This window comes from Photinus pyralis, unplaced genomic scaffold (assembly GCF_008802855.1).
Source record: "Photinus pyralis isolate 1611_PpyrPB1 unplaced genomic scaffold, Ppyr1.3 Ppyr1.4_LG3a, whole genome shotgun sequence".
NCBI classification, from domain to species: Eukaryota; Metazoa; Arthropoda; class Insecta; order Coleoptera; family Lampyridae; genus Photinus; species Photinus pyralis.
In genome coordinates, this window is record NW_022170509.1 from 18,447,993 (window position 1) to 18,472,931 (window position 24,939).

The window sequence follows — 24,939 nt, forward strand, 5'->3', positions numbered from 1 at the left end:
TTCCCAATCCTCACACTCTAGGGCAAGAGGTTATTTTGATAATGTATATATATATTATTCCCAATTCAGCCTAACATAAGCTTGGTACGGTATACATATATGTACCTTTCTTAACTACCTATTGTGGTCTATCGTTTGCCATTTTCTCCATAAGGTATATGAGTCGGTTGTTACCCTTCCTCCAACACTGACCAGCGAAAAAGAGATAATATGGAGTCGGTTTGTTCTGTTCATTGAGCGCCTTCTACGACATTCATCACTATACGTGAATGGGCCATTCTAGTCTCGTACTCAGACCTATTAACAAAATAAAAGTTTAATAACAACACTTCTCCAAATTTAGGAAAAAATATACGTAGTAAACCTAATTGTAGAGATAAAATTTTCGAAATTGGAAGCGAGATTTACAGCTATTACCTAGTGCTTTTGGGTGGCCATCATCCCTACATTTGAAGTAGGTCAGTGTTTTATGTGTATTTTCAGCAATCAAACAGTCAGTTATAGTAATTGCTAACTGTGTATAGTGATGACTGATGAGCAACCTCATGTTCTATGCACCTGCTATCACAGATTAACTTATATACTTTTTTATACAATATTCTTATTAATTCTACATGGGAAAATAGTAACCTGTCGTAGGAAACATTTTTTCCATACACTTACCATTTCTTGCAGACACTCTTTCCAATAGCGCGATTTATTGTTTGAGCTAGGAAGCTGTTCCGTCAAGAATTTGGCAGCATTTGCAGCACCTACTACAAACGAATTAAGACAGTTTCATACCACTACACACAACAGAAAAATATTGCATGTAAAGATGTATTTGCCAAAATGCGAAAAGCATTTTACATAAATTATCTATAAAAAAGTAAACTCATTTTTTTTTAAATAGTTACATAAGCATAACATAGAATCATATAAAAGTCTTATACCTACCTACATTTACAATTAGAGTAAACTAAACTCTTCATTTGAACACATTTTTGTATTAAATACATTATACCAAAGAATTAAAAAATACTACATAGCAATCTTTAATCACTATGTTATATGCGATAACATATAATGGTGAATATTTCATATTCACATCTTATAAAATTGTGTCGTAATACATATAATCATAATATAACACTATACTATACTATGATATAATGATAACAGTGAAAGGCATTGTCGCTGTGAAATAAACGAAATATCACAGATTTGTAACACATAATTCCTAAGCAGTTAGTTGTAGCATACAAGATTAATCATTCTAGCTATGTATTCCTTATCAATTTACGCCCACACAATTTGTTTAAAGCTACCATCAGTAAGCCTATTACAAGAAACATGAAGATCACATATGTTGAGCGTCGTGTATGAGAAAAATTATGACAGTCCATTATGCAGCAGGTTGACTAAAAGTACACATTATCATAATGAATATGGTATGGATTAATATTTAGAATGGATATATATATTTTTTAATTGGTGTAGTCAACATGATGGAAACAGACTATCTAATCAAGTAGGAACTTCAGTGGAATGAGACTGTATCCATTATACTGCATTGTATTTGATATATGTATAGCATTTATTTAAAAGTTCTCTAAACAGTTCATTATGCACCTTACACTTTTCTTCAAATGTTTCTTAGTTTTTAGTCATCTGCCTAAGTTCACTCTTTGGCTTTGCACAATAACGATGTGAACAATACACTGAGCAAAATAGTCTTTCTCGTGTATCAAACATCAGTTTGAGGGACTCCTTCAATCAATTGCGTCTTACTTCTAGAATATTTCAAACTCGGCGTAACAGGAGTGGGTTTTCGCGAATCTCCCATATCTTTCAAGGAAACTGCGCTTTCGGTGCGAATAGAGGGACTACTAACGGCATGTACAGATTCACTAAATGCAGGTGTTTTTGGCTTGTCCGTGTATTCGTAAATATCCTGACTTCTTGCATTTTCAATCCCTACATCGTGATCAACTTCATTTCCTAAGAATAAGTCGCCATTATAGTATCGATCGGACTGCCTGTCAAAGATAATGTAAATAATGTAGTTTTCAAATTTTGAATTAACACCTTTTGGCATTTCTCCACAACATGCAACACATCACCAACAGAACTACTAAAATAAGACACACTGCTGACATGCTCCAAAATGCTATTTGTAAAGGAGCTCGTGGTTCCCACCAAAACTACAAGAGTTTAATGTTAATAGTATCTAAAACCATACCATCTCACTTACCTCGGTTGTAGGAGGATACGTAGGCACCAGATGTCCTACAACCTTAGGTAAATATTGCGTCCAAAAAGCTGATTCTGTTTGACGATAGTTCCACATTATGGAAGAATTAAATGTAGTATTCAGATTAAGGTATTTCAACTGACCGTTCGTTGCACTCTCAAAGTGAATACCCAATATTTGCGTGTGTGAAGGATTGCTAAACAGTCGCTGATGTTAAAAAAATGATCAATTAACATTTCCATTATTACCCATGTCTCGCGAAGTCTGTATAAGCCCTCATAAAAAAGTAACTCATATTTCTGTCGTTATTAGTCCATTGATTTCTCGTGAAGTGTTCCTTTTCTGAGAAGAATTCGACGTCCATAAAGGGCGCGCCGCACAATAAATAGTGTTCTATGTCGTGGGGCACCTTACGCCATTCTGGATAATTAAATGATTCCACGGTAGTGTTCAATAGATACATATATACAGGAACATTTCTTTCCACAAGCAGTTTTATCATTTTGTCGTTCGGTGCAACATACAGGAAGTCAGACAGCATCTGTTAACAATACGATTCGTATGTAAGATACTAATACGAAATCATAAATCAGCATACAGAATATTATGCACTTATTTCAGTAATACTTTTGCAAGTAGAACGGCCACAAGTAGTTCCAGTGCTTTTAGCCATCTATATAACAAAAAAATTTGTTCGAAATATAGAGACTGTGACACCGAAGTACACTCAAATACTTACATTAATATATTGTTCACGAATAAATGTGCGATTATTGGGATCGGGCCAATATGTATACATATATTTAATAGCGTCATATGTTCCATTTGGATTTAGCGTATAATTAAATCGCAAAACAAATTCGCGAATCTTTTGGTCAACAAATTGCTGGCCTATCTCAAAAAACGGTGCCAGGCTCTCATTTTTGTCTAAAAAATAACATTAAAAAATCGCATCGTCCAATACTATGCAATTACAAATAAAATCAGATGCTTCCTTTATTGTTACACTAGACATGTATTTGAGATCAGGATTGAATCTTCTAGACTTGATTAAATTCTCAGGAGTGTCATCTATAAAATGCCAATCTTTTTCGTACCACCCTTCGTAGTATGGCATTGTAACGTTCATCTCGGCGACAGGACCCCAGGGGAACAATCCGATTTCAGGAGGAAATTCGGCGTTCCCCAATTCTAAAGCACTACGGCCCTGCTTAAGGCAATTTATTAATTTCCAAGAAGAGTCAATGCTGCATCCTAAAAGCTGACCAAAAACTCTACTTGTATTTTGAGCTCTATATTTGTCCACTATAAATGCCCAATCTGCCACTGCTGACCCACTCTAAAATTGAATAAATGGAACAGATATTTACCATGTGATTAATTACCTGCGCAATAACTTTGTTTATTATATGTTTGGTGTCAGGTGCAACCATTAAAAGTCCAGCAGATGCTGCACCGGCCCCAGGTCCAAATAATGTTATAGAATTTTTGTCACCATTAAAAAATTCAATATTTTCATATACCCAACGTAAAGCCATTGATTGATCTAGAATTCCGTAGTTACCAGGAGAATTTATATCGCCAGTGCTCAAAAAACCTAGTAAACAATTTTACAATGTTGCTGTATGTGGCAAATGTGACAGTACCAAGAGCTCCTAAACGATAATTTATGGTTACCACCACAACCTTGAAGAATGTAACCATTATATGGCCAGGGAAAGTATTTGATGCTCCATGCATAAAATCTCCTCCATGTATATAAACCATCACTGGAAAATTTAGAGATACCCCACCTATCTGCAGAAATATAATAATGTTATGCTAAAATTAAACATACACTTACAGATGGTGTGAATATGTTGAGGTATAGGCAATCTTCGTCCATATCCCTCACCCCCTTTGATGCACCAACATAGCGAACAGGCTGAGGACAAGCTGGACCGAAGTCTGTAGCCTGCATTAACTGCCAACCCTTATGCCATCTAGGTGGCTGCAAATGTACTAATAAAATTAAGCTAAAGAGTGTTTTGGTATATCACCTTAAAGCGCCCTTCATCTACTGGTGGTAACGCATATGGAATTCCCAAGAAAGAAACAGTATACCCTTGCTCCCTCTCGATAGATTCCGATCCAGGCCTATATAGTGAATCCGGATCAGGGGTATCATACAGAAACACTTTAAATCCTTGCACTTCTCCGTGTTTGGTCTTCACAAAAACATTCATGTCCTTATAGATGGTATCCGGTCTACGTTTACCTTGTAAATCTTCTCTCCAACCTCCCAGAATTCCGGGTAAAATGGGTTCGGCATTTCCTACCTTGCAATTGGTCAATCACTAATAAAATGTTACATACTTATGTGGCATCAAATTACTTACTGGATCATATCGAAACCTAGCATCTTGACCTACTCTTTGGGGATCACCCGGTGCGCCTTGCCAGTCGAAATTGTTCGGTTGATATTGCCCATACCTTCGGCCTTTATAAACAAATGTTCGATAATCTCGGTCACCTGGTTCAGGAGGCCGATAATTCTCGTTTGGTTTATTTTGTTGGTAATAAGGGCCGTAGTAGCCATTTTGCGCTGTTACATAAAAATCACTGTACGTTATCAACACTAAACATAAACTAAACAATTGCGGTTGTTGACCACACGCCATGTTTCTGTTGTGCGCTTATGACGTCACACAGGTGTTTCAAAGGTGTAGCAAAGGTAGACGATCACCTTTGTAAATAAATTTTTTGTGTAATACCGTACATTATTCATGTTGTACAATAACGGAAAACGAATAATTAAGTTATCTACCTAATCGCGCTACGGGTATTAGTCATCTTTATCAAGTGCAAGTCCTACTCAAGAGGTACCTAGGTGGGGCTAATTAACTGTTAATTACGTATGACACACCTTCCCGCAATGAACATTTAAACGTTCTGACGAATCTTGTTTTACTTAAATAGGCGCTGAAATGACTCCTCGCTTTACAGGGATTAACAATTCTTTTAATTAAGGGGGAATTAAGTTAATTCCGTGAGCATATGGGGTGAATAGGTCAACATCATTTTGTGCTTGTGGGGTCCTATTACTCTTCAGCGACCCAAATCACATATAACTATGTAACAAAGGTTGCATATCCATCCACACCACTTTCGCTTTTTTGCGCATTTTTGCAAATTTATTTGTAAAAGGTAGCTTTTAATCTCACTTTGGCTGGCTAGCTAGCAGGCCGGCTGGCTGGCTGGCTGGCTGGCAGCAAATGTAGGCGCGTAGAAGAACTCTTGTAGAAAGACAACGGGTGTACATACGTGTACCTACAAGGCCGTGTAATTTGTCAACCTAAGGGACAGGGCTACATGATGTGGGGTTGGCAACAACTGGGCGTCATCCTCGAGCGTAGTTTACTAGCGTGAAGGGTTTTCGGTTTTTTCGATTTTTTAGTTTTAGTCCGATTCTTTTCAAATTGGTGTCTTCGAAAAGATGTTGTAAAGGCGCACAACTCCTGCGTGGCGGAATTTTGTTTTTGGGCCTAAGGGCGAAATTAACTTCGGGTGCCCTTTACCTTCCGTTGCGAATTTTGCGTTTCGTAAATCTCGAATCGGTGTCTCTCTTTCTCGTGTTGCCAATAGAAGCTCGAGCAATGAGAAGTGCCCCAAAAATGAAGTACCATCTTGTGGAAGGTTTTTAGCGAAATCCACCAAAATGTGGGTGTAATATAAGTATGCACCGAAAAACGAAATGTGGTAGCCTCCGACAAGATCTAACTGATGATGGAGTGAAAACTTCAAACGCGAATTTGGGGTGAACGGGGCGTCGGAAGTGGGTACCAACAAAGGGAATGTGGTAGCCCCCGAAACGATCCTCCGGATGGTGGAGTCAAATCTTCAAACGCGAATTGCGGGTGAACGAGGCGTCGGAAGTGAGTACCGTCAAAGGGAATGTGGTAGCCCCCGACACGATCTTAGTGGTGGTAGAGTCAAATCTCCAAAGGGAATGCGGCAGCCTCCGACAAGACGAAACTATATTGGGGATTGGCGAATACATTCGTGTAACAGAAGATGTTATTCTTCTCGGGGACTTTAATCATCAGCTTCAAACTGGGAGTCGACTTGAGGAGTTACCTCAGGATACCTTCGGCATGGCGTTGCTTTCACCTCGTGAACCGACGACCAATGGCAGAACTGTGATTAACGGACTACCGAACTATAATGTGGAATGCAATGCTACATTTACGATTGTTTTTTTTCCCTACCACAAGCCGATTGTCGTACGTCTTTTTTTAGACAAAAACAGTAAATATATTTGTTAAACTTACTTTACTTTACGATTTCTATTTTAAATATAAGTGACTAATAGTATACTGATCCAGGGGCGGACTGGCACGGGGGGGCGGGTGGTGATTGCCACCTAGCCTGTAGATCATAATGGCCCGTTGCAAATTTATAAGTATGTGCTGTATTTAGTTTCTTGCACTATTAATAAATTATTAACACGTTTCTCTAATTGGGGTTGATGTTAAGTTGTTAAAAAATTCTGTTTTAATTGAAGTGTTTTACAATGAATTTATCATTTTTTGTCGTAGTATTTTGAAAGTGCTGAAATACAATGATAGGCGACGCACCTCGTGTGGATTGTATATTTTGTAACTTTTAATTATCAGCTGCAATTTAAAAAAAACTGTATGGTAATTGATTTTCGAGAAAGGAGTACTTACTTTAAAATGTTTTTGTGGTGCACCTCAGAGCTACCCCCCCCCCCGCACCTTCATTACTACACTAATACTTTAATGGCCCGTAAGTACCCAGTTCGCCCCTGTGTATAACCTTCCTTTTTTACCAAAATTCGACTACACCAAAATTTCTCGGGAAAACACTTTTTCTTATTAATTTGGGTGCGTAGAATCCAAACAATTTGTACTTTTTCGATCAGGCTTCTCAATGAAAAGTTATAGACTAGAAACCAATTTCGAAAAAAATTCAAAGGGCTGTAACTTTTGAACTAGTAGCCCAATCTTGGAACTGTTTGAAATTATGGATTCTACAGGCCACATTCTATAAGAAAATTTTTTTCCGGGTCGATCTGAGACAATTTTTTTTTCGGGGCTCAAAAAAAGGCAGTGTATAACCAGGGCGCACTGGCCCGGGGGAGGGGGGGGCGGATGGCGATTGCCGCCTAGCCTGTAGATCACAATGGCCCGTTGGAAATTTATAAGTATGTGCTGTATTTAGTTTCTTGCACTATTAATAAATTCTTACACGTTTCACTAATTGGGGTTGATTTTAGGTTGTTAAAAAATTCTGTTTTAATTGAAGTGTTTTACAATGAATTTATCATTTTTTGTCGTAGCATGAAAGTGCTGAATACAATGATAGGCGACGCACCTCGTGTGGATTGTATATTTTGTTACTTTTAATTATCAGCTGCAATTTAAAAAAAAACGGTATGGTAATTTATTTTCGAGAAAGGAGTACTTTAAAATGTTTTTGTGGTGCACCTCAGAGGTACCCCCCCCCCTTATTTTGAGAAATGACAGGTTTTTAGTTCAATATATAAAATGAATTAAAAAATTATTATATAAAGGTTTGGGAATATGAGGATAATTCTTTGTTTTTTTCAAATTTCTTAGTTCCCTCTGTACATAGGTATCACTACATACTCCTCATCGTAGAAGGGTATTGTTTGAAAGCTCTATAGCCCTGAAATGACCTGTATGACTCGTCTCTTGGGTGTGAACAATACTGGGTGTCAATCCTCCATAAATTGTCCTGGGTATGATCAATCTTGGTTATGGCTTTGATGAAGAGAGAACTTTGTGTACTACAGTGTTCTTCATCTCCAAAGTAGTCACAGTCGATTGTAAGATGTTGGTCTCGAGTGAATTAGCGCACAATTTCTATGACGTAGTAAAAGGAATAATAGGTTTCAATATGATTAACGGTCAGTAATAACGAAGAGCTTCTTTAGTTGTTTAACTTTTCACCAAATCACGCATACCTAATCTTTATCAGGCAACACGCAGGTGGTAGGTGCACCAAATTTAGTTAGCACGAATGCCCAAAGAATATAAATAATGAACTGCGTAAAATTGCGTGCCCTTTTTAGTAGGTAGCTATAAGTCTTACCTGTATAAGATTAATCTATTAATAATACTAACCTAGTTACTTAATTGAAGATACATTATATGTCTAATTTCAATTTACGTTTAACCATTTTTACTACCAGTTTCATTCTATAATGGCTCGGTGGTGGGTAGTAACTAGTAACTATAACTATAATGGAAAAGGAAAAAGCAAATGTTACTTCAATATTTTATGAAGTCGCACTATGCGCATGTATTTAAGTGTTCAGTTGTCATGTCGGTTACATTGAAAGTAATCATTTTTATAAGGGATGAAAGCCTTCCACGTGGTACGTTTTGTATATTTCATTTCCTCAAGCGTTCTTATTCGTATATTTCTTTATGCAGAAATCGAATAACAATCTCAAGCATGCGCTTGATCATTTACATTTCAAATTAGTTTAAAACTGGAGGTACATTAGTGTTTTATTGATTATGCATACGGAAGGAAATGCGGTATATATGTTTATAGTTATTTTTTATTTTTATATAACAACCACCCTACTTGCATGTCGTCCAGTCGCATAGGCGACATTGTACGTTTCAGGCCAATGTTATAGTAATTCCGGCAGTGTTACTATAAGCGCGAAAATATTTTTGATGACAATTTTTTGTACGTTATAAAGTTACTATGGAATCATTTAACGACGATAAAAGAGTAGTAGTGGCGAATTATACAAAGTTGTCGGAAAATATAAGGCGTTTAACACCGCAAGGTATACAGTGCAGTGTTTTCTGTGGAGGTACGAATTGTAAATATGAAAATCCAGAAAATTGGACTGCGGACAGTTTGGCAATTCATGGAATATATTCTCATTGGTATGTACCCTCGACCTCTTCGTGTGATTTGCGGTAGAAGTGCTCACCTTATTTCATACAAATTGTGTACCCTTAGGATACAGTCAAAATTATTACTTCTAATGGACGATTTTCTTCTTTTGGCTTATGGTTTTATGTGATTGTGTGGATTCAATCGAAAATCAAACGAAACGAAATGTTCAGAAATTGTTTGTAGGTTTGCTGTAAAATTGACATTTGTTGAGGCTCCCACAAACTGTAGATATATCAAAGCATTTCTGGGGTTGTTAGTTAGCATGATTTTATTTTACCATGTGAACTTATGCCAAATATAAGACTGGCACTGTCGGATACTGAATTTTGTACTGCGGTTTGAATTCATCAACAACTTTGTTGAAAGTTGCCATGTGGAAGGTGTATTAATTATATGTATCCAGCGTAAACACGCAAACTTGAGCTAATTTTGCTATAAAACTTGAAGACGTTGTTTTATCGCCTTTAATATCAAAGTGAATTGACTCGATAGAATTAGTACCTAATGTAATGATAGGACCTGTTGCCGTTTCTTACATAATTAAGTATGTATACACAATTTTATCCTGCAGCCATTCCATAGTTTTGCATAAAACTTTCACATATTTTCGTAAAGAGTCTATTATTAACGACTCAACCGACTCAACCTGTAGGATAACTACAAGCTTTTTAGATATATTACTGTGATAATAAAGAATCAATATATTTCAGTTCCCATAATGTACGTGAACTTAATCGTTGTTTTAATGTAGGTGAACATACTATAACTCCCTTATTAGAAATAGGCTGATAAAGCACACGTAACAAAACCTTATATTTTTGTCATGAAATGAAATTGGGTTTTAGGATAACGGATGACATCTTGGCTATGGCACGTCCAAGTACAGCAGTGATAATTAAAAAAAATATTATTGAACAGTTTCAAAGGTACTGTGCGAAGATCTTCTAATCAGAGTATGTACATTAATTCTTTTTTTAGTTTAGGCATCAAGTCCATAATCAATTTACAAAGTGCTAAAGAACACGCAAGTTGTGGCGAACCATTAGAGGATTCAGGTTTTTCATATGACCCAAACATATTTATGGAAAACGACAGTAAGTATATGAACCTATGAATCATCTACATACAAAAATTACACAGGGAGAGATGGTAGCATAGATCTGATAGAAAATGCACAAGAATTTCAAGGGAAAATTAGTCCAAATGATTTTTTTTATTGACCTAAAGAAAATTAATTTGGCCTTAGTAGGTGCCTATAAAATTTTTATTTGTAAAAGTTACATATCATAGCTCTAGGTCACTTGCACTATGCCTTAACCAAAGAGTAAACAATATGTACCAATACCGTGCAGCAAGAGCACTTGATCCGTGATTGTATAGTACAGTGATTACAAATTCCAAACTTTACTACAATTTTGAATAGTGACCACAGACCATTCAAGCTTACTTGTATAAATATCATTTCTGTAGAAGTGCGAGATTCCAAATGTGGTTTTGTGTGATGGAAGACGCTTTGGCATTTTGGCAATAGTTAAGTTACAAAAAACCGAACTGTGTGGAGTGTAGTCTGCTTAAGAAAAAGGGATAATGAAGCATTTTCGACAGATTACAGAACGATATCTACTCTAATGATGAGAGGACAGATACTATAAGTACTTACCCTACTTGAAACTGTTGTTCTTATTATAAGTATACACCAGTGGTACTCAAACGGTCGATCGCGAGTGCTTTTTGAGTCGATCTCGAGAAATATTTGCGATTTTCAGAGCAGATCTACCGATTTTATTATCTTTCACCAGTATTGGAACTGCAATAACGTCTAAACCAGGTAAAAGAGGGAGTACTACTAGCGGTATACCAAAAGATACTGCATTTTCTTATACCAAGGTGCCACTTGGTACAGCTGTTCCTTAGAGCCATTTAGACGATTTGGCCCGAAGAACACTTGACATTTTCCGTGTGGGTAGATTTTAGAGGGGGTGGGGGTGATTTATTGTAACAATTTTTTAAAAACTAAATATGGCATAGAGACGAGATCTGGGTGTCGATTGCGTATGATTTTAACCCGAGGAATCCAATGGTAGCGCCAGAAATGTAATCCGGATACAGGAAGTCCGTGAAAAGCCGCCATTTTTAGAAAATGACAGACTTTTGATCGAATTATATTTCTAAGGCACACCGGGCCGTGTAAGGTGACTAGATTTATGTTTTTGGGGTCAGGGAATTCATTTATGATAACAAAAATAACCTACTGGCATCGGAACTGCATGAGAGGCTTCCCTACTGCACTTTTTGAGGACGTCGAACGCGGTGAAACCCAAGATATTCCAATGTTTTAATACCTATATAAATTTGTAATATTTTATTTAATAAAAATACACATTAACAAAACATAAAATATATTAAAACATGGGGTAAAAAATTTATAAGCCTATGAAGGATCACCAAGTACATCGCTGACCTCCTCTGAGATTGCGTTATCACCACTGAAAAGGAATTTCACATACCGGGTGAATATTTTAAAACCGAACGTAGGAAATTAACATGCGAAAAACGTTTATTGCTGATCGTTGCTCCCCATGTTAACTTAGAGGGTTTGTAATGACACCAATCAAAAGAAGATTTTTTTCTCATCTAATGATATACGAATTAGCTTATTTTCAGGTGTATTTCTCATTATTTTATCAAAAATTCGGCAATAAATCCAATTAGCAAAATCATGTTAAGCCATGGAAATTTCCTAACGAATTGAAATAGGTTTTCACATGCACGGAAAACAAATATCGCGTACTAGAGTAAATATTTCCGCTGTAAACGTTGTTTATTATAAATACTTTTTCCTCAGTGAACCGCATTTTACAAAAAAATTAATGCCAGGTGTCATAAACTGATATTGATTTCGACGTTTGAATCTGCTTTTTGTCTTAGTCATGGCTAAACATGATTTTGGTAAGTGGATTTCTCGAGTTTTTGATAATATAGTGAGAAATACACCTGAAAATGAACTAATTCGTATATCATTAGACGAGGAAAAAAATCTTCTTTCGATTGGTGTCATGATCAACCCTCTAAGTTAACATGGGGAGCAACTATCTACAAAAACCCCTTTTCCCATGTTAATTCCCTATGTTCGTTTTGGGAATATTCACCCGGTATAAATATTAAAGGTTCGGTAGTAAATTAGGTATATCCGAAAGTATACAATATTCTTACCCTTGGTTTGAGCAATCTCCCATACATTTTTGGCATGCAGGGGAACATGGCAATCCGTGTCGCCGGCAGCTGCACCGAAGGGTCTCGCAGCCTGTCGCGCAGCCACACCTGTCCAGAGCACGGACTGCCTTCCATACTTGCGGCAGTTTGGACTACAGAACCTTCCAGCTCCAGCCTTTGGCTTCAAGAGTCCATCCCCATCCCCATCCCAATCTTTCTGGACTTGTAGAGTTCTCACCTGGTTTGCACATTCCCAGATATGGCCAGCGACATACGCCGCCCTCCTTATGTGCTCCTTCAACTCGTGTGGCGACACGGATTACCATGTTCCCCTGCGTGCCAAAAATGTATGGGAGATTGCTCAAACAAAGGGTAAGAATATTGTATACTTTCGATATAATTTACTACCGAACCTTTAATATTTATATGTAAAATTCCCTTTCAGTGGTGATAACGCAATCTCAGAGGTCAGCGATGTACTTGGTGATTCTTCATAGGCTTATAAATTTTTTTTTTTTTAATTTTATTTTAACTTAACGAACGGCTGTGTGCACGTAATCTAAGCTGGTAGGAGGTAAAGGTTGTATGACGTGCAAAAATTTTATTGATAACATCAATTTAAAAAAGCAGAGCGCTTTCGGCATACGCCATCATCAGTGCCTCCTGCAAGTACATGAAAACACAAAGTTTGATTGAAATTACAGATGAAAAACTTACTTTGTCAGGAGCAGGGTCAGGAGTTACAGAGAGTCACAATTGGGACTATAAAAATCATCACAATTATTAATTATCAAAGAGACATGAAGTAAATAAATTACATTTAAAAATTTTATAACAAATACTTTAATGTATTTGATGTTATTAATAAAATTTTTGCACGTCATACAACCTTTACCTGCTACCAGCTTATACATTTTTTACCCCATGTTTTAATATATCTTATGTTTTGTTAATGTGTATTTTTATAATAAAATAATATAAGTTTATATATTAAAACTTTGGAATATCTTGGGTTTCACCGCGTGCGACGTCTTCAAAAAGTGCAGTAGGGAAGCCTTTCATGCAGTTCCGATACCAGTAGGTTATATTTGTTATCATAAATGAATTCCCTGACCCCAAAAACATAAGTCTAGACACCTTACACGACCCGGTGTGCCTTAAAAATATAATTCGATCCAAAGTCTGTCATTTTCTAAAAATGGCGGCTTTTCACGGACTTCCGGTATCCGGATTACATTTATGGTGCTACCATTGGATTCCTCGGGTTAAAATCATACGAAATCGACACTCAGATCTCGTCTCTAGACGAAATTTAGTTTTTAAAAAAATGTTACAATAAATCACCCCCTCCCCTCTAAAATCTACCCACACGGAAAATGTCAAGTGTTCTTCGGGTCAAATTGTTTAAATGGCTCTAAGGAACAACTGTACCAAGTGGCACCTTGGTATAAAAAAATGCAGTATCTTTCAAGAATTTCCGTTATACCGCTAGTACTAGAAGGTAGAGAGAAAATGAGGGTCAAGGATTGTACAGAAGAGAAAAACATATACAGAACGATGTTGGAACAAGAAAAAAAGGAAGCGGGACAGTTGAGATGACTAAAAAAACACAAAAAACTAGTAAAAAAACACGAAGAAACAAATAAAGGCTATGAAGAACAAATCCAGGAAGGAGGGAAGGAAGGTAATGGACTCACAAAAGAGACGAGAAAGATCCTATCGAACACCAAAGGGAATTATGACGACAACGTATACGCGATGATTCAAATGAGCGACTGGAAAGGAAAGGGAAGTGGAGGAAACAAAAGTGGGTTTTAGAACAGGAAAAAAATGATAGGCGGCATACTGTACCACATACTTGTGGATTAAACTAGAAAAAAGGGCAGAGGCAAAGTGGTAGCATTTTTCAGGGTTTAAAGGTTGCGTTTGGAGGAGGAAATTCTACAAAAATGCTAAGGGAGTTATACAAAGTGATGAGATGTGGGGTTAGGGTACGGGGGAATATGTTTAGACAGATAAAGAACTTAGTCAGCGGTGTCCACTTAACCCAACCCTATTTAAAAAATATACAAATAACTTACAAAATATTAGAATGGAGGAATTCTAGTAGGAACAAAGAAGATGTAAGCCCTGGCATACACATATACGATACAGTAATAATGGCAACGAACGAAAGCAGATCTAGGAAAAGTGATAGGAAAAAAGGAATGGAGCTAAATGTTGAAAAATCGGAGATATGAGATGGGAATAAATGGAGGGGAGAGAATTGAAATATCTGAGTTTCCATACGCAAAGAAATAATAGAGTAAATGCACAACTAACAGAAATTAACGAAAAAAGCAGATGTGGTGATGAGACAAGTAGATATGTTGAACAGAAAAAAGTGAAAGTACGTAATTGATGCGATGATAAGGGGCATGTATTGATGTATGGACCGGAGATGTTTTCTAGGATCAATCAGAACAAAATCCTGTTATATGGCGGCATATGAATTATAAAAAGAAACGAATGCTCCCTAGCAGCATGTTTTGACAACTGTGATTTTCTTGCAATGCCAATACCAACAGCAACAGGCAAATGCCGAGAGCGAAAATACTGAATATCTAGTACATTGAATGATCACCATCTAGCATTCTCCTTCTGGGTTGGTACCTACCATCTTTACTATCAGTACCTACAACTTAAAGTGCATGACTTTACTTTGAGCATAATTTACTATTAAGTTGTGATATTATTTCAGTTTACTACTACAATTTTGCATGGAAGGACTATGGTGATGCATCTTTGTCAGAGTTACTGAACCCAATTAAAGTGCTAGCGTTCGCAGTCACAGAAGGACGCGTCGCCATTCACTGCCACGCAGGTTTAGGGTAATAGTGAAAAAGATCGTAGAGTAATTGGATAATTTTAGGTTTGGGACGGACGGGAGTTTTAATAGCATGTTATCTGGTATACTCTTTAAGAGTGAGCGCAAATGACTCTATTAAATTTGTAAGATTAAAAAGACCAGGATCGGTGCAAACAAGAGGGCAAATCAATTGCGTTCGACATTTTGCACAGTTTATTCTTCCTCAAAATATAACGTACTATCTTAAGTATGTAACTCAAACCTAATGCAGCATTTAGTAAATTCGGTTTCAGGTATTCCAAAGGGAAGTATATGGTGCCGTATACCCTTAAAAAGTTTTTGAGAAGACAAAGGATAGTACTGCATGGATATGACGAACGTAATTTTAAATACATACCTAAGGTAAGAAAAAAGTCGACGTGTACGTTTATATTTTCTAAATTTGCCATAAACTTGTTATCGATATATTGGCCAAAGGTTGGGAAATTGTTCCAATTTGGTCCTTTCAAAAAGCATAATGTGATGGAGGTTATTATTTATGTGGTTCGGTCGATTCGAACACGCAACAACCTGTTCCTTGAGGAGAACAAAGGAGATTGGAGTTCATCGATTTTTTGTAAACGTTGATTGTTTTCGTGTTGCGTATGAATTCCGTCAATCATTTTGAAATATAAATACCTATCTAAACGGCCTCTTTCAATGCGAAATGCATTTTTTATAGGTAGTGCCAGTTTTCCGTCAAGCTATGGTACTGGAAAGAACTTTTGCATCATAGTTTCGTTGTTTTCGAGTTACGTCTGTTAATATGAACAGTTCCATGTAATTAGTAATAATAATAATACTTTTATTTCCATAGGACATATAGATAAATTACATAACATATTTATGGAAACCGGAAAACGGATCTGTTTCAGTTTACCGTGTAGGTTCACTGGTCTTCCACCAGACTTTCACGACAAGGGGTGCTGTTCGGGCTGTAACCACATTACACAATTAGTTCCATATACCTAGGTACACATACCTACAGATACTTATTGATTTTGCTACGCAATGCGTCATTCAATACACTGGCCCCCATTATATCATTTAACCAACCATAGCAAGTATCGTTCATCATATCACTGTAAAACTTTTAGCCTTTTTATGGTGGACTAACGTGTTTTAGAAATTTGTCTGCAGTGTTACTGTTCCCCTCATCTAATCTCATATTCCACTCAACTCAGCTAATACCCTAACCCTGATTACGAATAACAGCGTGAGAGCGTCTCTTTACAAGAGAGAAGCAAGGTGATAATTGTGAATTGTAGAGTCCAAGCTTTAATTTCCGTTACTAGCAAATTACACTACTTATACCTAATAATAATTCCAACAACTTTACAGATTGTTCATGTAATTTGCGAGAGAATGTTGGAGTTATGTGGCTGTCAAACTGATGAATTTTCTTCAAATGCACTCTCGATAACACAAAACTTCCTTTGTATAAAGGTACATGGTGGTACCCAGCAACAAGAGTCCTTTTCCCGTGTATCCAGCGTTGACGGTAGGAATACAAATTTGCTTTAATAATATTATTACGTCGTTTTCATGTAGACATTCTTTCGACTGACGATCTGCCAAAGCTTCCGACATGCAACAGTTCTTACACATGCAACGCAACTTCTCCAAGTCCTAGTCCGTCGGAATGTGACGAAAACACAGATGCATCTGTAAAGTTTAGTGATTCGTACTCAGGTAAAGGCTACTTACGAAGTAAGTTTCACCGAAATTGTATTGTAGATCTAAGTACTTTGGATGGAGAAGAATTGAAGGAAGACGTAAAGGATTTATTGCTGAACGAAAATAAATGTTTTCAAGAACTAGTCACCAATAAGCAAAAAGAGGATACTGATTCTCTCCGAGAAATATATGATCGAAGTGAAGTCATCTCATCCCTTCTAATTCCCTTTGACAATGCCGACTCAAAATTCGCACAAACAATTTTGGAATACGAAAATACCATAAATGCATCTCAATTTGGATGGAAACTTTTAAAAAATGAAACCAATATTGCTATGTTGGCAAGTTTACTTTACGACTGGTTAGAAACCTTAAGAAGTCCAGTGTTGGGAACAGACGATTTAGAAGTAATTGTAATTAATTACAAATTAACGGAGCAGTGTTTAGCAAAGTTTGATTTGGTATTGACTGTAACAATGTACCTATATCTTTTTGTATTTCGCCATTCTTTCAGGAAGAAGCGTGTTTAATCGAATATTTGATTAACTTTATTGCCAAGCTCGGGCCGATGTCAGATAAAGATGAGGAAAACGTACTCTTGAGAATGTTAGCTGCGTTAACTCAGCAAACTGTCGTTATAGAAAATGAAACGTTACCGATGGGTAAGTTTAATGAACAAACAGCGAGTTAGTGTATGTACGCGATCTGACTCAATAGGTAGAGACTTTCGAAGATTTCGTGAAGGAACTCTAACCTGTGCGAGGCATTTCTTTAAGGCTCTTCTTCCATTAACAACTGAACATCATCAAAAATTTGCAAAAGCAAGAATTGGCGGTACCAGTGCACATAGTAGTGCAGAATCTGACAATCAAAATATGTGAATGTGGCTTCCTTTTCATAAGATTCCAAAGTCAATTGTAAAAAATAGTTCATATTTTGTTACAGTATTTGCAAATAAATGATAAAAGTGTTTTTTTAGGATTTGTGCGACGCTCCGATCTGATTGACTAGCAGGATACGTTACTTATTTGTTATAAAGCAATATCCTTATTTTTTATTGTGAGTATACTGAGTGGATCCATCGATTCCATTCAAAATAAAAGCATATCTACAACCGTGTTATTTGTCGTATCAGGACAGATGCTCCCTTGATCATGTGGTCCCCTGGCCCACTTGAGCTCCTGACTCCGATTTGGTAAACGCTTGCTCTTCTAATAGTAGCACCTACCACGATATTTCTGACCTTAATGTAAAAAATGTCTTGAGAACTCTGGATTATGTGCAAAAGCTAGAATAACTATGCTTGAGTTGTAAATAATGTATATAATATATGTATATAGGCCATGTTTAAAAAAGTAAAACCATTGAAAAAATATTGCAAAATCTAAAAAAAAATTTAAAAAAACATCGTATAACAAAAAAAAAGAATGACGACTGGATAAACCATTTTTATGTCGACAGTGCTAAGCCTGTGAAAAATGTGAAGGGAGGCAATCTAATTTTTTGTAAAAGGGTACATTATAGGTAGTAGGCAAACGAACACACCAATTCACACTCACGTTTCTAACATACAGATGCAACATATGAATGTTATTTTTTTTTCGGATGTATTACAAAGTGAAATGGTGTCTACCAGTTTTGTTTATTACTCTCCGTACACCTGCGTGTAATTCACATGCACCTTATTACGTTAATAGTGGGCGCAAGTGTATTATCTAAGTTTTCCTAATCAGAGGCAGAGGGTCCAGAGGAGCATATCAGTCCATGACATATATAGACATTCATTTATTTACATTCAAGGATCGTGATACTTTCTTCAAGACACACAAAGCAAGATAGTGTGACAATAGAAAAGAAGAAAAGATTGCCGGTTTGTATACTTTAAATTTAAGATGAAGGGGTAAGTATAGCCACGAGAACATTTGGGTGGAATAAACCTTATCTTTTAGTATAATTTATATTCAAAGACCTTATACAGGCTGATTCAAATTCGAGGGCCACCATGGGGATCTCGGAAAATGTAAAAAATAGGTAGGTAGGTAGTTTAAATTTGGCAGCGTTGCGTGTTTTGTGCTTAACAAAAGGGCGTTTTGAAACTGAAAAAATCCGACTACTTTGGGAGATTTTGCAAAAACGTTTTTATTTTTACCGAAGTTATTTAAAAAGATATTTCAAGATAAATGACACTTTATTATGGCCATTTTTTTCCCTCCCTCCATTTTTCCGAGACTCCCGTGGGGGCCCTCGAATTTGAATCAGCCCGTATATGGTGAAAACTCTTGCAACTAATAGCGTAAGTACAACCTGTTAAAAGAGCGTTGAAAAAACTACCCTATTAACGATTTTAAAATAGCGGCAAACGCTCTCTGCAGTCTGTACCGCATGGGCGCCGCTACTAAAGGGCAAGGGGGGGCCCGGGCCCCTCCCTGGGATTTGATAAATCGCTTAATCCATTTTAGAAAATGTTGAAAGCTCACGATAAAACCAGAATAGCCACCTTTTTCTGTCCCATCGCTGTTCGGTGACAAAGCAAAAGTAGGCAAACCTTTTATAACCTTATTGAGTTACCTCAATGTCCATAAAGTTCCCATATTGTATAGACTATAGAGATTAAATTAACCGAAGACCGCAGGGTGGCTGTTTGTTTTGGAAAAACATCAATGACAATAAGCTGTCATGTTACATATTTCGGTTCGGCGCTTTTGAGCGCATTTTCCAAAAGGAAAATGAACGCTATTGTCCGCACTTTGTCCGTCTTTACCATTACTAGTCCTCCACTTTAAGCTATTTCGTTGTTGTTTCTTTCTTATACGGTGTAGCACAGCCTCGAGATCAGAACGACAAAAGACTTTTTGGATTAGTCCCTTCCTTCCCCAGCTATTCTTTAGTAGGGGAATTTTTTGTTACTCAGCTCGTATTGGGAAATCAGACTTTTAATTCCGCTCATATTCATTATAGCACTGATCCTTGAACTCGTAGAAATGGATTGGCGAAGATTTGACATCGCTGAATTTTCGTTCTCGAGATAGACGAGGAACAGATTGACAGGCAGACGTACAAAATCATCACGTAAGAGGAATTTTTATTGTTTCGAAATAATTAAATTGTGTTATCCTACGCTACATTCAACATTGTAATCAATAACATTATGGTTGGTAATTTGTTATAGTTTTGAGTAGAAAAAATATACAGAAACAGTTTAATGTGCCCTCGAATTTACCTTACGTACTGTAATATTGTTATCACCCGCACGTTAGTAAGGGAGGTATTGCATTGGGATAAAAAATCACCCCCACTTTTTTACGGAAATACACGTTTTGAAGCACCAGGATTCCGAATCCAATAAAATTTTGATTATGTCGGTCTGTCTGTAGCGTACTGTTATTGTTACCAAATTTGGTGCACCTATTCATCATATAAAAGGAAGAGCTGAAAAGCTTTCCGGGAGAATAGCTCATGCGCAAATGTGTTAAACTCTCATTAACGGCTAAACGGCTGAACCGATTGGAACCAAATTTGGTACACATATGGTTAGACCTAAATGAAGGTAGAACGCGCATGCGCCGGTGTGCGAGTGGTATCTGTGCTAATATTTTTTTCAGTAAACTACTGTAACTTGTTACTTTTGTTCTTGTTTTGTTTTGTGTCTAATATGTACCTATTAAACTATTACACCAATGGTTTTTATTGAATATATGATTTAGCTGCGTATTCTATTGATTTACTAATTTAAAAATAGTTAGATAACATTTTCTATTCCAAACATGTAAGGGGCCCCTCCCTAGCGCATTTTCTTCCGGCGCCCCTGCTGTACCGAGAAACTAGTTGCCATTGTTATATTTTTGGGTTCTTGGTATGCACTGGACTAGGAACAGTACATGAATGAATGTTATAGAGAGAAAATTGTTGGTTGTTTTTTGCGTTATTTGATATTATTAATATTAGAGAGTCATTTCCTTCAGTAACGATTCCATTCATAAGTGCCAAGAATGGAAGTACATATACTTAGTAATTATGTATTTAATTCCGTCATTGTACAGAGATAATAAGAGAGTGGATACATAAACTCATAGGAGATTTGGTATATAGTTAGAAATTTGACCTCGCCTACATGCTATGTGCTACGTAATTACTTATTTAAGATCAATGCAGATACTTATATAGTTAGTATATTTCGTGTTGTCTACTATGTGCAAGTCACTGAGAATACAATTGTGATATTGGTAGGTACCTACTACCATAATATAACACAACTTACTTAATATGTTCTATTTGTATTTCTGATACTGCTTAATTTTGAAAAACGTTCACACTTAGAAAATGATTAGATCCCAATATTGGGTGCGAAATGCGAATAATACTTAAAATAAGAATACCCAGGTCCCAGAATGAATTTTAGGCCACTATCGGCTATAATATGATTGCCTACTCTACTTCATTCGGGTGTATAGTAGGTATAGTGCTTTCTTTGTTGAGGGTGGGAATTTAGTAAATAATTGATGGGGGTGTATCTTTACCTATTAGTAAATAAGATTCACTTTCTGTGATTTTGTTGTTCGCGTAATTGAAAGGTAAAATGTTGTGGTGGTCCTAAGCCACCATTACCGGATTGTGGTAGGTAATGGGCCACTGGACAAGTAAATTTCTAATTTCTTTTGTTTTTGGATTTTGTCGTATTTTTGTAATACATGTCTCTTTCCATAGGTTACAAGCTTTGATTTGCCCAATTTTTAGCAATCCTATATATAAAAAATAAAGATATTATTCACAAAAAGGCTTAGGGGACGGGCATTCTCCACCTTAACTTAAATTTCCCGAGCAACCCATCCCATTTTCACATATTTAATACCAATTTTTCTTTCATATTTAGTTCGCTTACCTCTTATTTCTTCAAATGCGAATAGGTAACGCATCTTGTAATTTATTTGCGTCTTTCCTCTAATTAGACATAATGAGCGAACAGATTTTAATTCGACAGTACATACGTACTCATATAAATAATTTAAATGTTGTGTTATTACATCACGTCATCACCACTTATTGTTTATTTACCCAATGTATATTTATCACTTAATAACATATATCAGACACGATGCTTTAATATCATGAAGATAGAAGATTAGAAACGATTTGCAAGTCTTCAAAGCCGGTAACCATTGTTTATTTATACAAAGCCAGTAACTAACAAAAGTGAATTTACAGATTAATCTTGGTGCATTGATTCAGTATGGATATCGGTAAAGAAATCAAGGATCAACGGTCATTCTTTGCACAGTAAGTACATATTATTTTCGTCACATATTACAAAAAAATGCGATATGTGCACCTTACGAAAATTGTTGCTTGTTCTCATTTAATTTACTTATTTACTTTTAAGGCTGCAATAAAAAGATGCTCAGTAACATTACTCAGAATGCATTCTTTTGTATTTGTATAAGTATAGGTATGCTTTATCGCAAAAAACACTATATACGTATATGTCATATATACTATATGATTTTAATCTCTGCGCTCAATAGACTTTGTGCAATAGGTACTATATCGACTCAATATTTCAATAATAAATGTAAATTAAATATTCTGATATAAGTTACATATAGCAATCTAACAGTTTTGTAATAGTAAATAAGAGCGTCACTGTATGACTCGGATCAGGACACTTGCATCCGGGTCACTTGCGTCCACGATAGTTGCTCCTCCAAAATGTTTTTTATAATGATAATGGTGACGTTACTATTGTTAATGAAGGTGAGATAATTACGCTCCAAGATAAAATTGGTGTACCTGGTACCTCAGAGAAAAGTGACATTCTAATTATTCGAAATCCATTGTTAGTTAGCAAGTTTTGTTCTTCGGAATTCTCACAACTGAGTTTGCGATAGATTGTAAATAGAGTCTTAATTATAACCTCTCCAAAATGAGAGAGAGTATAATAAATCACCCAGGCACAAAATAGCACCTATGATTACTTGGCATGAGAAATCTAAAATGTGCCGCATCCAATGTATGGGCACGGTATAAAGGATCATACTGTAGCATGGGGGTAGGTACTGTAACTGTATTTCATTATGAAGTTAGAACAGAGTAACTTGGACATTACATATAGAAGATTTATAGGGTATCGAAATTTGTCCGATAATTGTTACGTGTAATGTAATTTTCATAATAAAGATTTTTATACCGCGTTGAATATTTGAATATTTCAGTTCAAGAGAGCATTGTTTTTCTTAATGGGTTTAGGAAGTCGTGGCGACAAGAAATTCAAAAGGAAAAGAGTGCGTGCGATTGGATACTTTCGTCATTTATTTGACAGTGTATAATACTTCCTCTTTAATAAAATGTTAGTTTTAAAATATTTGTCAATCTTTTATAAAACATATTTTGTAATACCGGCCTTATTGCAATTTTAACAAGAGAGACCATTTATTGTACATATTATATAATACTTAATTTTGTGTTCAGGAGACGTGAGTTCAACTTTTTCATAGAAGATGAGGAAATTACAGGTGATAAAAAAAATATTCAAATTCTTTTTACTAGTCTTCTCTTTTACACAGTTAAAACTGACGACTTACCACCTGAAACCTCCCTTAATTATTACATTCGTCAAAAGTTACATTTAACAGGCACTAAGTATATGTGTAACGAGGGAGGATGCGGTGCTTGCGTGGTAGCGGTAACGGTGACCGATCCAACAACCAACTGTGACACTATTCTTGCAGTTAACTCGGTAAGAGGGGTAAATTTTAAAATCTTATCTTTTTTGGTCACTTCCTTTAGTGTTTGGTGCCGATTTACGTATGCGAAGGCTGGAGAGTTCATACCATAGAATCGATAGGTAACGAAAAAAAGGGTTACCACCCTATTCAAAAAGCATTGGTACAGTTTAATGGAACCCAATGCGGATACTGCACTTCGGGAATGTTAATGAATATGTTCCCCCTGTATGAGTTGGGAGATTTTACCATGGAGCAAGTAGAAAATAGTTTCGCTGGAAATATTTGCAGATGTACCGGATATAGACCTATACTGTCTGCCTTTAAATCTTTAGCATCAGATGCGACGCCAGCAGTTTTAGGTAGTTATGCCGACATTGAAGATATCAAGATTTGTGAAAGGAGTGGAAAACGCTGCTTTGCACCGTGCGCTAGTAAGTGCTCCAAAAAGTCTCAACCGCATTTTTATTCCCTTCAATCGTCCAAATGGTATAAAGTGTATTCAATCGATGAAATCCTTGATGTGTTTATGGAGGCTGGAGAATCAAGTTACCAATTAGTTAGTGGAAACTCGGCAAAAGGTAAGATTGAAATTATCACTTGAAAATCAAAAACGGAAAATGGATGTGAGAAATCGGTTCCTTTATTACATTGATGTCTTTGCATCTATCTGACTTAACTGTACTCTTTATGAGAATGTGTCTCGTAAATAATTATTTGTCGTTTTTCATCCTCTAATCCATCTTACTTAATGTCATATTCAAAATGAGTACCTATAACAGTCATTATGTGCTGCTCAAAATGTGATCCGTGAAGTTTGAGGTCACAGTCTAATATTTTTAGGAGTATACCCATTGAGAAAAGAAGTTGATTTTTATATTGACATTACATGCGTGAAGGCTCTCTTGGAACACAGAATGGAGGGTGATCACCTGGTTATTGGAGCTAACATGACTCTAACTAACGCAATGCACCTATTTTGTAGTCTAGCCACCCAACATAAACAATTTTCATACTTACAAAAATTAGCCGATCACATTGACCTGGTTGCCACAGTATCCGTACGAAATGTAAGTAAATAGCTATTATAGGCTAGGCCCGCTAGGCGATAAAGACATCTAACTGGACATTTTGAGGTGGAAAAGAATAAAATGGTGGAATATGTTCAGTTAGGTGTCAGAAACAACATATTAAAAATCCCACCCCCCAGACCCTGTGCTAAAGGCTCCAGCCACCCCACCATCCCCCAAAAACCATGTTTTCGCTCT

General features: G+C 36.4%; 3 protein-coding genes across 7 annotated transcripts; 2 read left to right on the plus strand and 1 right to left on the minus strand.

Moving 5' to 3' along the window:
* Positions 1–1,552: 1,552 nt before the first annotated feature.
* Positions 1,553–21,995, minus strand: LOC116166150 (acetylcholinesterase). Its single transcript, XM_031481005.1, is given in 12 exon segments — positions 1,553–2,062; positions 2,064–2,183; positions 2,234–2,429; positions 2,482–2,774; positions 2,973–3,160; positions 3,209–3,572; positions 3,619–3,830; positions 3,880–4,030; positions 4,077–4,223; positions 4,273–4,551; positions 4,612–4,817; positions 21,835–21,995. Coding segments are annotated over 12 exon segments (2,526 nt in total). The 5' UTR covers positions 21,869–21,995; the 3' UTR covers positions 1,553–1,726.
* LOC116166151 (protein tyrosine phosphatase domain-containing protein 1-like) lies at positions 8,225–17,927 on the plus strand. 3 transcript variants are annotated; one of them, XM_031481007.1, is made up of 12 exons: positions 8,225–8,802; positions 8,867–9,165; positions 10,024–10,104; positions 10,157–10,272; positions 15,132–15,254; positions 15,303–15,486; positions 15,533–15,641; positions 16,620–16,779; positions 16,830–16,970; positions 17,016–17,416; positions 17,470–17,617; positions 17,673–17,927. In XM_031481007.1, exons 2-12 carry the CDS (start codon positions 8,978–8,980, stop codon positions 17,834–17,836), a joined length of 1,815 nt encoding a protein of 604 aa, XP_031336867.1. In that variant the 5' UTR covers positions 8,225–8,802; positions 8,867–8,977; the 3' UTR covers positions 17,837–17,927. The 3 variants fall into 3 exon arrangements, with proteins under 3 accessions (XP_031336867.1, XP_031336866.1, XP_031336868.1); XM_031481006.1 differs by having other exon boundaries at positions 8,225–9,165; XM_031481008.1 differs by lacking the exons at positions 8,225–8,802; positions 8,867–9,165 and adding an exon at positions 9,870–9,977.
* On the plus strand, positions 21,105–24,812 carry LOC116166153 (probable aldehyde oxidase 4). 3 transcript variants are annotated; one of them, XM_031481011.1, is made up of 6 exons: positions 21,105–21,178; positions 22,158–22,229; positions 23,418–23,461; positions 23,513–23,685; positions 23,736–24,252; positions 24,515–24,812. In XM_031481011.1, exons 2-6 carry the CDS (start codon positions 22,183–22,185, stop codon positions 24,751–24,753), a joined length of 1,020 nt encoding a protein of 339 aa, XP_031336871.1. In that variant the 5' UTR covers positions 21,105–21,178; positions 22,158–22,182; the 3' UTR covers positions 24,754–24,812. The 3 variants fall into 3 exon arrangements, with proteins under 3 accessions (XP_031336871.1, XP_031336870.1, XP_031336872.1); XM_031481010.1 differs by lacking the exon at positions 21,105–21,178 and adding an exon at positions 22,038–22,104; XM_031481012.1 differs by lacking the exons at positions 21,105–21,178; positions 24,515–24,812 and adding an exon at positions 22,038–22,104 and having other exon boundaries at positions 23,736–23,793; positions 23,841–23,980.
* The last annotated feature ends 127 nt before the right edge of the window (positions 24,813–24,939 follow it).